Source organism: Panthera leo, chromosome B1 (assembly GCF_018350215.1).
Source record: "Panthera leo isolate Ple1 chromosome B1, P.leo_Ple1_pat1.1, whole genome shotgun sequence".
NCBI classification, from domain to species: Eukaryota; Metazoa; Chordata; class Mammalia; order Carnivora; family Felidae; genus Panthera; species Panthera leo.
Genome location: NC_056682.1, coordinates 191,344,411 through 191,358,970, shown reverse-complemented (window position 1 = coordinate 191,358,970; position 14,560 = coordinate 191,344,411). Strand labels below are relative to the sequence as shown.

The 14,560-nt window shown below is 46.3% G+C and overlaps 1 protein-coding gene across 1 annotated transcript in view; it reads left to right on the top strand.

Annotated features, from left to right (window-relative positions):
• The first annotated feature begins 474 nt into the window (after window positions 1–474).
• The window catches only part of LAP3 (leucine aminopeptidase 3), a 29,668-nt gene continuing 15,582 nt past the window's right edge, over window positions 475–14,560 (top strand). Inside the window, exons 1-7 of the mRNA XM_042936827.1 lie at window positions 475–627; window positions 2,977–3,092; window positions 4,419–4,473; window positions 5,182–5,287; window positions 6,359–6,518; window positions 8,389–8,553; window positions 11,187–11,345. Of these exons, the coding sequence (XP_042792761.1) occupies window positions 526–627; window positions 2,977–3,092; window positions 4,419–4,473; window positions 5,182–5,287; window positions 6,359–6,518; window positions 8,389–8,553; window positions 11,187–11,345 (863 nt within the window). The 5' untranslated portion in view covers window positions 475–525. The remainder of the gene's footprint in view (window positions 628–2,976; window positions 3,093–4,418; window positions 4,474–5,181; window positions 5,288–6,358; window positions 6,519–8,388; window positions 8,554–11,186; window positions 11,346–14,560) is intronic.

Here is a 14,560-nt window from a genome sequence, read left to right as displayed (position 1 = left end):
GGATATGAATAAAAATAACTCGATAGGACCACCTTCACTACTCGGACCTGTAGGGTAAAACCACACTCCTCTTCCTAGCTCCCGGGGATTCCTTGGAGCCCCGCCTCCGTACCCGCCCCTTGTGGTACGCCAGTACCGCGACTCCGCCCCTCTCTCGCGCTCTCGTCGGAGAGCTGGCACGCCCCCGAGCCCTCGCCACGCCCTAGCGTCCGTCCCAGCACCGTCCAGTCTGATGGTGCGTGCCTGCGCGCTCCGCCCCCTGGCATCTGCCCTCTCCCACCCCAGGCGCAAGCACACTCGGTCCCGCCCAAGCTCGGGCACGCGCAAGCCGGCCGCACCCAAAAGCCGCGCCCCTGGTGACCTTGTGCCCAGTTTCTGACTCCAGCCCCGCACGCTCTCTGGCACCTGCCCCGCCCCCTGGGCGCGCGCCCGCCGTTCCCGAAAGCCCCACCCCCCCGGCACGCGCCCGTCCTCCCGAAGCGCCACGTGCTCGCTGGAGGGCGGTGCTGGGGCCGAGCCGGGAAGATGTTCTTGCTGCCCCTTCCGGCTGCTGGGCGAGTCGTCGTCCGACGTCTGGGCGTGAATCGTGTCTGGGGACGGGGTTTCGCTGCCGCAGACATGACGAAGGTGAGAGGCCGCCGCGGGAGTCCTGCGCGGGGCGACCGGAGCTTCGGGGCGGGTCGAGACCGCGGTGTCCGGGCTTCTGCGCCAAGTTGCCGAAACCGGTTCCAAAGTTCCCTGTCTTTGCCGAGCTGGGCTCTGGCAGGGGCGGGCGGCTTTGGGCTGCCCATCCCCCGAGCATTCAGCGGTGCGCTCCCTTCCTTCTTTTGCTTGGGGGAGTGCTAGGATCCGAGCTCTGGCCGAGAGAGAGTGATAGCTGTAGCTACCGTATCCTGATGCATTGTTTTGTTTAGTCCTCGCTGTGTCCCAGGAAGGGATGGTGCCAGTGTGGCTGTCACAGTAGCTAGGACGAAGCTCACATTTCGTGAGGTGCAGCGCAGCGTCCCCTAAGGTCCCAGAGGCGGCCAGCCTCGGGCCCCACTCCCACCAGCTCCCACCGCCTGCTGAAGTGGAAGACCAGGAAAACAGGTCCACCGGGAGCAAATTGCCTGAAAGAGTTTCTAGAGGGAAAATAGTGTCTCTCTAGGGAAAAGGGCTTTGCACAGACACCTATATCTTCGTGAAATCAGAAGAAGAGCGTCTTGGCGGGAGAAAAGCCTTTTCCATCCAATTGATCAAAAAAAAAAATTATGAAGGTCACTATTGGGGTGAGGATCTGGAAGGGGGATGGTTCGGTGAAAGGAGCACAGACTTGGGAGTCATGCTTGAGAACCAGAAAGAATGACCCTGGTGAGGAATATTCTAGATGCGGCTTGAGCTCAGGCCTCCCTCTGTATGGCAGGTGAACCAGATACTTTATCCCCTGTTCTTTCCAATACTGTGCAACACCTATCCAGACAGCAGCTGGCTCCCGTCTCCTCAGTTCCTCATTGGTTTCACCAAATACCGGGCAGTGGGCAGTCTTAGGAAGATTAGAAGCCGGGAAAGCTATGCCGAGGAAGCGGTGTTTTTGTTTGATGGAAAAGAGAAAGGATGCTGTTTGGTCCAAGTACCAGTGTGATTTTGTGGCAAAGATGAAGGACTGTCAGAGAAGGTAATTAGGATTCTTGCTCAGTTCTGTTATTGCACATGGGCTAGTATTACTGCACCAGGTTTCTGTCTCCTGGTCTGTGGGAAGAAGAGTACATGTCCTTTCTACCTCACAGAGTTGCTGTAAGGCAGAAAACATTTTAAAGTCAAAAATTGTCATGCAAAGGCAAATAGTGATTCCTAGGGTGACTTCCTTATTTCAGTTGTTGGAGACTTGACGGGTAAGCCGCCTAAGTACTGGGCACAGTGCTCTGCTCCTGCCTCTCCTGCCTCTCTGTGAAGATGCCTCCTTTTTCTTTTCTTCTCTTTCAGCCTATGAGTTGGCCAGAGTGCTTATTTGTATTGGCAGGTGCAGCCATTGGCTTTGCTGTGATCGCATCCCAGGATACCTGAGATTTGCATTTGAAGATTGTGGGGAAGGGAAAACTTCCCTCTACTTGGCTGGGTTCTGTGGCTGGACCTGGCAATTAAACGGACATATGACAGATTAACAGGGAAAAGCGAACAAAATTTTTTTGATGTTTTTACACGTACATGGGAATTTTCAAAAGGAAAATGAAGACCCAAAGTGCCTGAGGCCTAAAAGCTTACATACCTTTTTAAACAGTGAGAAATTGTGGGGGTGTGACAAGACAAAGGGGCTTGGGCTGGGGCAGTAAGCTATGTAACTGACTAGGAAGTATATGGCGGAAATTAATGGAAGATAAGGGTGATTTTAGTAGGTTTGTTTGTGTAGGTCTGTTTTAATGTCAACTCCCAGTTTCTGGTGATAAGAATGTTCTCTTCTCAGTACAGGAAAGTACCTTTCTTATGGGAAATTTTTTGCCCTGCTTTTAGGTGGAAAGTGGGATGTCAGAGAGCCTTTCCTGCACCTGCTTTTTATTCATGAGTCTTTAGCTCAAAATAATCAATATGCCCAAGTGACATATTTTGGGGTGGCCTGTTCTAAACCCCTTTTGAGGTCTAACTTGGTTAAAAAATGAATTTGTTTTCTTACACAAAACACCTTTCTGCCCTTCTTTATTTGGAAGTAAAAAAGGAAACGCTTTATTTGGTGAAAGTCATTTGTTGGGAGAGACCAGGAAGACCCAGGACAGGTAGTACTTACAGCCTTGCTTTGGCAGGAATTTGAAACTTTTAGGCAGGATGTGAGTGTAGCGGACTGCCCAGCACCTACTTCTTTTTCAGCTTTGTCCTTGAGGGGAACGCAGTTTGGGTGGAATTATTTGCTGCTTCTGGAATGTGGGGACCTTTGAGTCTCCCTAAGGGATCTACTGTAATTATATTCTTTTTTTTTTTTTTTTTTTCTGGCTTATTCTTTCTCAGGGTCTTGTTTTAGGAATCTATAACAAAGAAAAAGAAGACGATGTGCCGCAGTTTACAAGTGCAGGGGAGAATTTCGATAAATTAGTGTCTGGAAAGTTGAGAGAAGTTTTGAACATGTAAGTATTCACCTATGGGTTCTGGTTTTTAAAACGCCCTGAAATCGAAAGAGAATTTTTTTTTAATGCTTTGTTAGTAGATAAAAATGAACGGAAGTAAGTTGGCTGCTATCTTCTCAGTAGAAGTGAAAGTATTCATTCCTGGAATGCACTTTGGTACTTTGCCTTTTAGTAGGGGTGGGTGTACAATTCTGGGAAGTCAGGCTACTTCGGATCACAAACATGTTATGAGAAACTGACCCAGAAGGATCTGGAAAGTACCAGATTTCCTTAGCTCACCTTCTTCCTACCCGCCTGTTTTCCCACCAGCCTGTCTACCTCCTCTAATGCCCCTTCACTTATGGGGGACAGTGTCCCTGGACTAGTTCAAAACTGCTTGAGGGTGTCACTCCTTTCTTGGCATGCCTTGGGTTTCAGGAGCTTCTCAGAGTCTCAAAGTGAATCACCTGGGGGTATAGTTGGACTACAGATTCTAAGTCAGTAAGTCTGGGTGGGGCCTATAGTTGGAGCACTTTTGGTTTAGCTACAGTTTAAAGAAGGTAGGGAAACATTGGAGTTTCTAAGTCCTTCTGAGCTGCGGGCCACTTTTGGCAGAAAGAGAAGTGTTAACATAAAGCCACAGCAAGTACATACTATGTGGGTTATAGATCAACCTACTAGAATCTAATAGATGTAATCTGATAATCGTAGTAATTGTCTCATCACCGGGCAACAGAACTTGTGTCCCTTCTCAATGACCAGTCCTTCACCAGTAGACCACCTTCTCAAATGCTGTCATTAAGTCATTAATGCAAAAGCCAGCCTGACAAAGTATAGTTCAACCTGGCCTTCCTGACCGATAACTATCAGCTCTGGGACCAGGGCATCCAGCTCTCTAGCTATAAGGCTTTGCCATCTGCTTTGTTTTGAAATTGAACTGTATCCCATCTGTATATAACCCCCCACCCGCCCCAACAGTCTCCAGGCTGAACACTGCAGTCAGGTCAACCATGACGAAGATGGGAGATTCAGGCTCGCCTTCATCTGGGGCTCCGCTCTCCTCTGTAGCCACACGTTACCCATCCATGGTGTTGCTTCCTGTAGTTGTTTTCATATAAATTTGTATGAACTGTAATGTGGAAGTTTGCTGAATAATTTTTGAGCTAGAATTAGAAGTGCTGCAGCTGAAAAATCAGACCTGTGAGAATTCTGTATGTTGATAAAAGCATAAATGCAGCAAACTCACAGAAGCAGCAGAGTATTATAATAAACCTAAAGGTGTGAATATGTCACTGCCCAAAGGAGCAGAGCAAACTAGATTTTAAAACCTATTTCCTCTTGTTTTAGATCTGGACCTCCTCTGAAGGCAGGCAAAACCCGAACCTTTTATGGTCTGCATGAGGTATGAGATGAAGATTAGGTTCATTTGGCAAAGCCTCAGTGAGCACCCTCCTGAGTGCCAAGTATGGGGACTGCGTAGTCATGGAGAAAATTTCCTATCAGATTGTTTGCATGCTTTTGTCACCGTATTAAGCCATAAATACTAGTTAGATTTGACAGGCAGTTTGCGGTCAAATAGCACAGCATCTCCTGCATTCCTCAGTCTATCGACTTTCTTTATTCAATTGCCATAGAATTTCTGTACTCAAATTACATAGAATTATTTGCAGGATTATCTTCACTCTACCTTTTAATTTTTTTTTTTTTTCAACGTTTTTTATTTATTTTTGGGACAGAGAGAGACAGAGCATGAACGGGGGAGGGGCAGAGAGAGAGGGAGACACAGAATCGGAAACAGGCTCCAGGCTCCGAGCCATCAGCCCAGAGCCTGACGCGGGGCTCGAACTCACGGACCGCGAGATCGTGACCTGGCTGAAGTCGGACGCTTAACCGACTGCGCCACCCAGGCGCCCCATTCACTCTACCTTTTAAATACACAAGTGATAAAATTTTACCAAGATACAGGGTAAAAAAACCAAAATAACCGAATTACACGGTGAAGTTCCTGTGCTGAGGCGAAGGTAGTTGTGTGGGAGCTCATGTACCATTCCTGCTTGAAAAGGATGTTTTAAAGACAGGAAGTGGTTGATTTTGTGTGTGTGCCGAACAGGACTTCCCGAGCGTGGTGGTGGTCGGCCTCGGCAGAAAGACAGCTGGAATTGATGACCAGGAAAACTGGCATGAAGGCAAAGAAAACATCAGAGCTGCTGTGGCAGGTCATTACCGTTGTGAAGTGTAAGGTTGATGGAGAATCTGGAGGATGTCGTCTTTAAATTCTCTCTTCCCCTCATTTTATCCTCTTAATCACCACCCGTCTGCGGTCACAGAGAAAACCCTCATCTGAGTAAATATTCAGTTTCTCTTACACCGTATGCCTGGCCTTATGTTGGCTACAGAAGGTTAGCTTATGGAGTTTTAGTTTGGGTATTTCCATAGCTTGTGTTTGGAGCTTTCAGACCATTTATTCACTCGTGTAGTAGGACCTTAGAGCTCGATTTTACCAGAAAGTTACAGTGGATTTCTGCTTTTTGTAATACGAACCTGTTGTTGCCCAACTTCTAAATGATGTGGATTCCTCTTTTTTACCAGTCAGAGAAAAGGGCTGCAAAGTGCAGGGTGCTTGTTTATTACTGCTTACCAAAGGTAGGTGCCTGTCCCACTTGGCTGTGTGCGTGGTTTACAAGTTGAGGAAGACGCAGCTGAGTCACTGCAAAGCTGAGCAGCAGAGTGAGGCCTTTACCACAGAGACTGTGGTTAAAGACGCTTTGAAGACATTGCCGAGGCGGTGGCAATTAGCTTGACTGATCTTTGGCTCTGTGTATTTCATCTGTGCTTGCTAAATCTACTTTCAAAGTTCACGGGGAGTGATTCGTTCATAACTTTTATTTGCAACTTTTTGCTGACCTGATCTTAATAAAGTGCTGTGTTACTAATGTACTTGACTCAGTTCTTTGCTATTGCTAATCTGGCAAGCTCTTGGTGACTGGGAAGCTTCATCAGGAGATTGTAGTGTTTCTGAAGTAATATGGTGACAGCAGCCACTTCTGATGGCCCCCTCTGCCAGGAGCTAGATGCGTCCTTTTGTCTGTGAGTCTGTCTTCCACAACCTGTGAGGCATGTACACATCCTCACTTTACAGAAGGAGAAATGGAGGCTAAGAAAGGTCAAGTGTCAGCTGGGATTTGAGCCCCAGTCCTCTTTTCTCAGCCCACAACCATGCCTCTGCCTTTCGCTAGTGAGTTGCCTCTGACTGACTCCAGTTTTCCGGTTCCTCTGTCCTTCTGAAGCGGGGTGCAGGCAGATTCAGGACCTGGAGATCTCTTCGGTCGAGGTGGATCCCTGTGGAGATGCGCAGGCGGCTGCAGAAGGAGCAGTGCTCGGTCTCTATGAGTATGATGACCTGAAGCAGAAGAAGAAAGTGGTTGTATCGGCAAAGCTCCACGGAAGGTGATGGAACGAAGCCAGGCCCGGGGTTGCATTTCTTGACCTTCAGATAGTGGGATATTTGGATATGACCACATATGAGTTTTTCAGTACAGGCACTGCGACATGGCTTATCTGTGACCTCCTGCATCACTTTAGCCGTTTTAAGAGTATGGTAACTGTCCATGTTCTGCTCCTGGCTTTCGCCATGTGCACGTCTTGACCCATGGCTTCCTACTCCCTCCATGCTTGCTGGTTACTAGGAAGCCAGACCCAGTTAGCTCTCTGAAGAGGGAGGGAATAAGGTGACAGGTAGGTCTCAGCAGGTTTCTTTCTTTCTTTTTTAATGTTTATTCATTTATTTATTTTTGAGAAAGACAGCATGATCCAGGAAGGGGCAGAGAAGAGAGAGGGGGAGAGAGAGAGAGAGGGAGAGAGGGAGAGAGAGAGAATCCCAAGCAGGCTCCATGCTTTCAGTGCAGAGCCCAACTTGGGGCTTGAACTCACAAATCATGAGGTCATGACCTGAGCTGAAGTCGGACACTTAACCAATTAAGCCACGCAGGCGCCCCCCAGCGGGTTTTGATACAAACAGTTTTCATTTAGCCAGCATCTGTAGGCACTGAGTTAAATTCCAGGATACACAGAGGAAGAGCTATCTTCCTTGCTCTTGGGGTCTAGCGGGGAGACTCATTTCTCAGCCGACTTAATGAGCACCTGCTATATTGCAGCCCTATCCTGGGGTCTGGGAGATAAAGCCTCTCTTGTTAGGAACAGACAGAGGTGAGACCTTCAAGAGGTGGGGCTGTGAGGACACAGCCCGGTGGTTGGCAGCTGTCGTGGACTGGTTTGGAATGAGGGCCCCGTGACCAGTCAGTCGGGCTTTGAATCCTGGCTCCCCTGCCTGCTGGCTGAGTAACGTCAGCGAAGTGATTGAAGTCTCCGTTACACGTTCTTCGTTTGTTCAGTAGAGCTGTAATTCCAGCCTCCTAGGGCCTTTATGATGATGGAAAGACACTGTCAAGCGTATGGCAAATGGCAAACCCTCCAAACTACGAGCTGTTTTATCTGTCTCTATGCCACCTGTATTAGTTCCTGTTGTACATAAGGAGAGCTGGTGGGGGCGGGGGGTGGTGGTGCCACCTGGTTGGCTCAATCAGTTAAGCATCTGACTCTTGATTCAGCTCAGGTCATGATCTCATGGTTTGTGGGTTTGAGCCTCGGGTTGGGCTCTGCATTGATAGTGAGGAGCCTGCTTGAGATTCTCTCCCTCTATGTCCCTCCCCCATGCGCACTTGCTCTCTAAATAAATAAATAAATAAACAAACAAACTTAAAAAAAAAAGAAAGGAAGAAGAGCTGGGATCGTGAAACACATGCGCATGTCCTTTCTCTTAAAGCTGGTCATTGCCCTTCGGTGCGGTGGTATTCAGAGCCCTGACCCAGGCACAGAGAAGGCAGAAAGACCTTCACGTCCACTTCAGGACTTTGCAGTGTGCTTGCTCTCCAGTGAGCACTGGGGGCTGCATCATCCCTGATGCAGTGAAGGAAGACAACACGGGCCTTTGGAAATGTGGAAACCTCCTCCATCAGTGTGTGTTAGAGTTAGGGCTTCAGAGACCCATCAGTCCACCCCTTGTTCATGCACATGAAATGCAAAATGCTTACCACCTCTGACTCAGCTCAGCAAGGGCTGTTTTCTAGCTCTTATACGTTGCCCACCCCCCCCCCCCCCCCCCCAGGTCAGAGCACAGAGAATGATCCAGGTCCCATGTGTCCGTTTTGCACCTGTAGTCTTTGTCTTTTGTTTTTATAGGGTAAGGGCCCTCCTAGTTGCGACACAGTTAGTGTCTTGACAGGTTGTCTCGTGGTGACCTTGTGCTTTCTTCTACCAGTGGGGACCAGGAGGCCTGGCAGAAGGGAGTCCTCTTTGCTTCTGGACAGAACTTGGCACGCCACCTGATGGAGACTCCAGCCAATGAGATGACGCCAACCAGATTTGCTGAAATTATTGAGAAGAATCTCAAGAGTGCTAGTAGTAAGACAGAGGTTCATGTCAGGTAATTCAGCGTCATGTCAGTTACCCCAAAAAGAAACCTTGTGCCCATTAGCAGGCACTCTTCATTTCCATCTCCCCACCCAGCCATCAGTTGGTGAACATTCGGGTGCTTCTCTACCTTTTGGATACCATGAATAATGCGGCTCTGAGCATTGATGTCCATGTTTTTGTATGAACATATGTTTTCATGTCTCTTAGGTGTGTACCTAGGAGTTGAATTGTTGGATCAAATTGTAACCGTTTAGCTTTTTGATAATTTGTGTATCTTGTTTTGGTGAATTATTTCTATCGTTTTTTGACATAAGTAAAGAGCACAGCGTGCCTAAGTTGGCATGAAATGAGAATCTCTGCCTTGTAGATTCCTAAATTGGGTACCAGAGCTGGTTCCTGGGCAGCCCTGTGTGGTCATCGTCAGCAGCTGGGCTGTGGGAGGTAAAAGCTACCCCTCCAGGTTCTGTTACCCTCTTGTGATCTCCCCATAACCCTGTAAGCAAAACAAGTCTGACCTTGGGGGAAATTTATGATTAAAATAAGTCAGTGGATATTTGCTTTACCTAGATAATTGTTTACTACCAGTGTTGTATCTCAGGGGAGCTTCCATTTAAAATATCTTCAGTACTTAGTTGTGACTGGAGTTCACGTTATTTGGGGAAATCCCTATGGTCTAGATAGAGTGAATAAAAATGTATAGTTTTTAGAAAATGCAGCACTTGATAAGATAAAATCCAGAGCTTGATAAGATATTTGGAACAGTTAGCATATGTTTAATTTGTAGCAACATTTAGTCTCTCTATAAAGGTATCTTGGCAAAGACTGTTACTTTTTTGATCTGAGGAGACACCAGAGCTACTTTGTGTCAGCGGATAGTGACTGTGTGGTTACACACCAGTGAGGGTGCCTCCTGTGTGCCTGGGAATTGGGCACGCAAATGCGGATGGTGGTGGTCCTTGACCTCAAAGAAGTGAGGAGCTTACAGGAAGGAACAGGCAGGAAAATGGGGGTGTGCGGAGGATCCTGCCCAAGCAGATAGTCAAGGAGGGTTCTGGGAAAGTTGAAAAGTTTGCCAATGAAAAGGGTGCCTAAGCAAAGTCTGGAGGTTCCTTGGAAATTAGCAGATGGAGAGAGTGGGGTGGGGCATTTCAGGTGCAGAAGCATGTGTTTGGTGGTCCCTTGGAAACTGCGGGGCTGGTGGCCCAGCCAAGGGGAGGTTCGGCCAGAGAGGAGGTGGGTCAGGTCGGTATAATTCATTAAACTGAGGCAGCTGCATCTGACGGCTGTAGTGTGGATGGGTACGAATCAGAGAAATACAGACAGGACTTCCAGAAGGACAGGATTTTAACAAGGCATCAAGTACTGAGTTTGTGATTAAAAAATGCCCATGTTATACAGCCTTGCTGCTTTTGAAGTGGGTTTTGTTTTGTTTTTAATTGTCAACCTTCTGTCTTTATGTTCTTTTCTCTCTAGAGTCTGGCAGCCATCTCTCCATGACACAACCCTAGTTTAATAGTTTCTTTTTTTTTTTTTTAATTTTTTTAACATTTATTTATTTTTGAGACAGAGAGAGAGAGAGAGAGCATGAACAGGGGAGGGTCAGAGGAAGAGGGAGACATAGAATCTGAAACAGGCTCCAGGCTCTGAGCTGTCAGCACAGAGCCTGACACGGGGCTCGAACCCACAGACCGCGAGATCATGACCTGAGCCGAAGTCGGACGCTTAACCGACTGAGCCACCCAGGCGCCCCCCTAGTTTAATAGTTTTAACGAATGGGCAGTCAAGTGTGGGAGGAGCACTCCTTGGATATGGCTGTTTCTGCTTGGCCGGTAGGAGTGTAGGATTTCTCTCCTGGCCTAGTTACTGTGGCCAGAAACCAGTACAAAGCCCTTTGTATCCCTTGCCTACGAGGAATAGCGATATGGCGTCTGTTTTCTGGTTGGCACCACCATTAGATCATCCCCAGCGATCCCGTGTTTGTTAAATAATTACTAGTTTTCCCATTTCAAGCAGACATCTCAAACTGCAGTTGAAACCGTGAGAAATGGTGTCCCAACATTGAAAAGATCAAATTCCAGCAATTCTAAAAAAGCAAAGAAAGGCGATACTTTAGTTCACTCATTGAAGTGTAGCTTTGTGGGGGTTTTTCTTTGTTGTTTTCTTTTGTTGGTTAGGTTTTTTTGTTTTTTTTTTTTTTTTTTGTCATTTTAGAAATACAAAAAATAAAGCAGTGGACCCTGTAACTGTTTTTAAGCACCATTTGTGGTTTGAGAGCCTCGCTAACTTTATCTTGCGTTCAAACTTTGGATATGTGTGAGCAGATGAGGGGGAGCAAATCAAGTAATAGGCACTTACTGAGTCTGTACTGTTATCCGACATTGTATTACGCACCATGGATGAGCTCTCTTAGTAATTCTATAGTTAATCTTCTGACGGATGCATCTTTGACCTCATTTAATAGATGAGGAAACACTTAGAATCAAGTGACTGGCTCAGGAACATGCAGAAAGCAATTAGGAAGTGATCATTGAAGCATTATGTCGCACATTTTAGGAGTTTTACACACAGATGAGCTTTTTCTAAGCTACTTTGAAATAGAGCTAACCGCAAGTGTGTTGACTTTTCACCTTTTCTGCCCTGTAGACCCAAATCTTGGATTGAGGAACAGGAAATGGGATCGTTCCTAAGTGTGGCCAAAGGATCCGATGAGCCTCCAGTCTTCTTGGAAATTCACTATAGAGGCAGCCCCAATGCAGGCGAAGCGCCCCTGGTGTTTGTTGGGAAGGGAATTACCTTTGACAGGTACCTCTTTATGCATCTTTGCTTTGTATTTTGGTGAATGCTTTGTGTGGACTTGTATTGTTTATGTAAAGTTTGCTTCAAAAGCACAGTGTTTGGTCAAATCTTACGTTACTTTAAATGTATTACTGTGTGTCAGAGACTCTGTTAGGCACTTTACATATGTTACCCCTGGTCTATCCTCTAGGAGTTAGGCAGACATTGTATAGATAAGGAAACCCCGAGTTGGAGAGGTGAAATAATTTGCTCAGAGCCCCATAGCTAATACCTAGTGTTGGAAGTCAAACTTGGGTCTGTCTTTAATATGACTTGATCTTTCCACCATACACTTTGATTCCCCGTGTGGATGTTAAAGATCCCTCGTGTGGATGCAGGGATGCAGCTGTCTGGATCATACAGCCTCCTGTCTGCCCTGTTTCACGTTGCTTTGTTTAGCTGACCAGCCTGGCTTCCATTAATCCTGTTAAGCCGTAAGTATTCCTTAGAATTGGAAACTGACTGTTTCAAGCAAGCAGAAACTGAGGCGGAGAAGATGCTATGGGTATTTCCGGAGGAAGTGTTGGCTGCTGAATACTAGCTCAGAGATGCCAATTGAGTGTGAGAGTTAAAAAGGATTACTTGGCCAAAGATTGCGGTGGATAAAACACGTGAGATTTTCGTTTTGCTTTGTTTTAACTATGGGACTTCTCAGGGCACAGGATGTAGCATTTTCTAAATTCCCTTCGGTGGGAATTTATTTCTCGTGGGACTCATGGTCCCTGGAAACTACTTTGGAAAATGCTGCTACGTGTCCCTTAAATCTGGGTGTCCCCAGTACACGTGCACACCCATTCAGAGACTCTGGTACGTGAATGGAGTGTCCTTACAGGAGTGTGCTGGGCACGGTGACGCCCGTCCTGGGCAGAGCTGGCTGCCAGCAGAGTCTTCCTGATGTTAGCCTCCTGTGTCTTCCGCCCACAGGTCCACTTCCTCTCCCTTGAAGCATTGGGCTCCAAACGATCCTCAGTAAAAGATTCAAGCTCATACTATTCAAAATATGCACATTGATTTTCAGTTCCATTCATATGCTACTGTCACTTAAGTGTTTATTCTAAAACACTATGGCAAGGAAAAATTAGAGCACAAAAATGGTGCTGTGTTTAATGGTCTTGCCAATTGTGATGATTTTATATTGTCTTGGGCTCATATCTCAATGCAGCGTTAACGTTCAGTGTGAAGTTTATTGTTAATTCAATTCCATACTTGAGTGTTTGCTGTGAGAATTTTGAGCAAGGAGACCTTGGTAAAGTAGAAAGCTTCCTCGCAGGAGTGACAGGCTCAGATAAAGCCTGTCTGGGAAGGGAAGGAGAGGGTAGTGCAGCAGGGAGTCGGGCAGAGGAAGGAAGGACGGTGGAGGCTGCAAGGCAGGAAGGACGAGGGAGCCCCTGGAGCTGAAAGAGCACCTACAGCAGAGCCTCACAGGGAAGAGGACACAGTGGCTGGAGAGGTTGGTAGAGCCGGGTCCTTCTGGGACCGGTGGCATTTTGGACTTGGCTCTAAGAACAAACAGTATGAAGTAACTGAAGGGTTTCTAGCCAAGGCAAAGGATGACATGGGATTTATGTGTGTAGTGAAATTCATCCTTGAAGTATTCAGTTTGAGGAGTTTAACAAATATGCATAGCCCTGCACCAGCCTCCGCTCCTGTGAAAACAGAATCCTTCCATCACCCCAAACACCAGCCTGGTGCATTTTGCAGGTGTCCCTTTCCCACCCCTGCCTCAGGCCACCAGTCATCTTTGTGTGGCTGTGGATGAGTGTTTCTTGTTCTAGAAATTCATTCTCATGGGATCTTTTAAGTCTTCTTTCTTCTTTTCTTCTTTTCTTTTAAGCCTTCTTTCTTTCTGCATCGTGTCTGTGACATTCACTCATGTTGGTCACATCAGTAATTGGTTGCCTTTTATCACTGGGTTGTATTCCGTTATATGGAAGCACCAAAGTATATTCATTGTAACTGCGTGTTTCACTATACACAGTGACCGAACTTCTCCACAGTGGTTGTGCCATTTTGCATTCCTGCACACAGATCCAGCTGTGGTGCGTCCTCCCCAGCCCCTGATACTGTCATTCTTGGATTCTAGCTCTTCCTGGGGATGTGTGGCATAGCTCGGAGGTTCATTTTGAGTGTGATTAGTTCCCTAATAATGGTGTTTAGCATTCTCACTGCGAGAATTGGCTGTTGGTATATCTTTAGTGAAGTGTCCAAATCTTTCGCCTTTTTTTTTTTTATAGGACTGATGGTCATGCTGAGTTAGAAGTTTTTAAAACTATACATTGTATACATTGTTGTATTCTAGATAATAAACCCTTTGTGGGATCAGTATTTGAAAGTATCTTGTTTTCCCCCACTCTCAGGCTTGCCTTTTCATTTTTTTAAGTGACCTCTTTCGAGGAGCAGTTTTAATTTTGATGAAGTGTAATTTATCAATTTTTACTTTTATACTTCATGTTTTTGTTGCCCTGTTTAAGAAATTATTGCCAACGCCCAGGTCTGTGTTTTCTTTTCTAAGTGTTACGGTTTTAGCATTTAAGACTATGATCCATTTTGAAATTTTGCATATGCTGTGAAAAGCATGGCGTTTTTTTTTTTTTCTTTCCATATGGATGTCTTTTTGTTGCAAACCTGTCTCTTTGAAAGACTGTCCTTTCTCCATTGAACTACCTTGCACCGTTGTTAAATCAGTTGACCATATAATTACGGGTCTAACTCTGGCCTCTTTGTCATTTCCCCAGGACCTTGCAACCAAGTGTCTAATGTGTACAGCTTTGTCTTGAAATGTTGTAACATGACCCTCCAGTTTTGCTCTTCTTTTTCAAAATTCTTTTGGCTGCATCATTTGCATTTACATATCAATTTTAGAATCCGCTTAGGATTTTTTATACACACATACACACACACAAACACACACACACACACACACACACACACACACACACACACACACAGAAAGCCTGCTGGGATGTTGGTTGAGATATTTTGTATTTTGGTAAGAAAAGTCGTTGTGTGGGTAATGAAATGAAGGGGGTAATAAGATTGGCATAGGGAGACCTTAATATATAGGAGCTGCGGCAGACATCTCCATGACGTGATGATGTCCTCACCAGGATGGATTCAATAGAAATGGATGGATTTGAGAGCAGTCTAACAGGTGAGCAGTGAGAACTGCTGCTCTTTGGTGG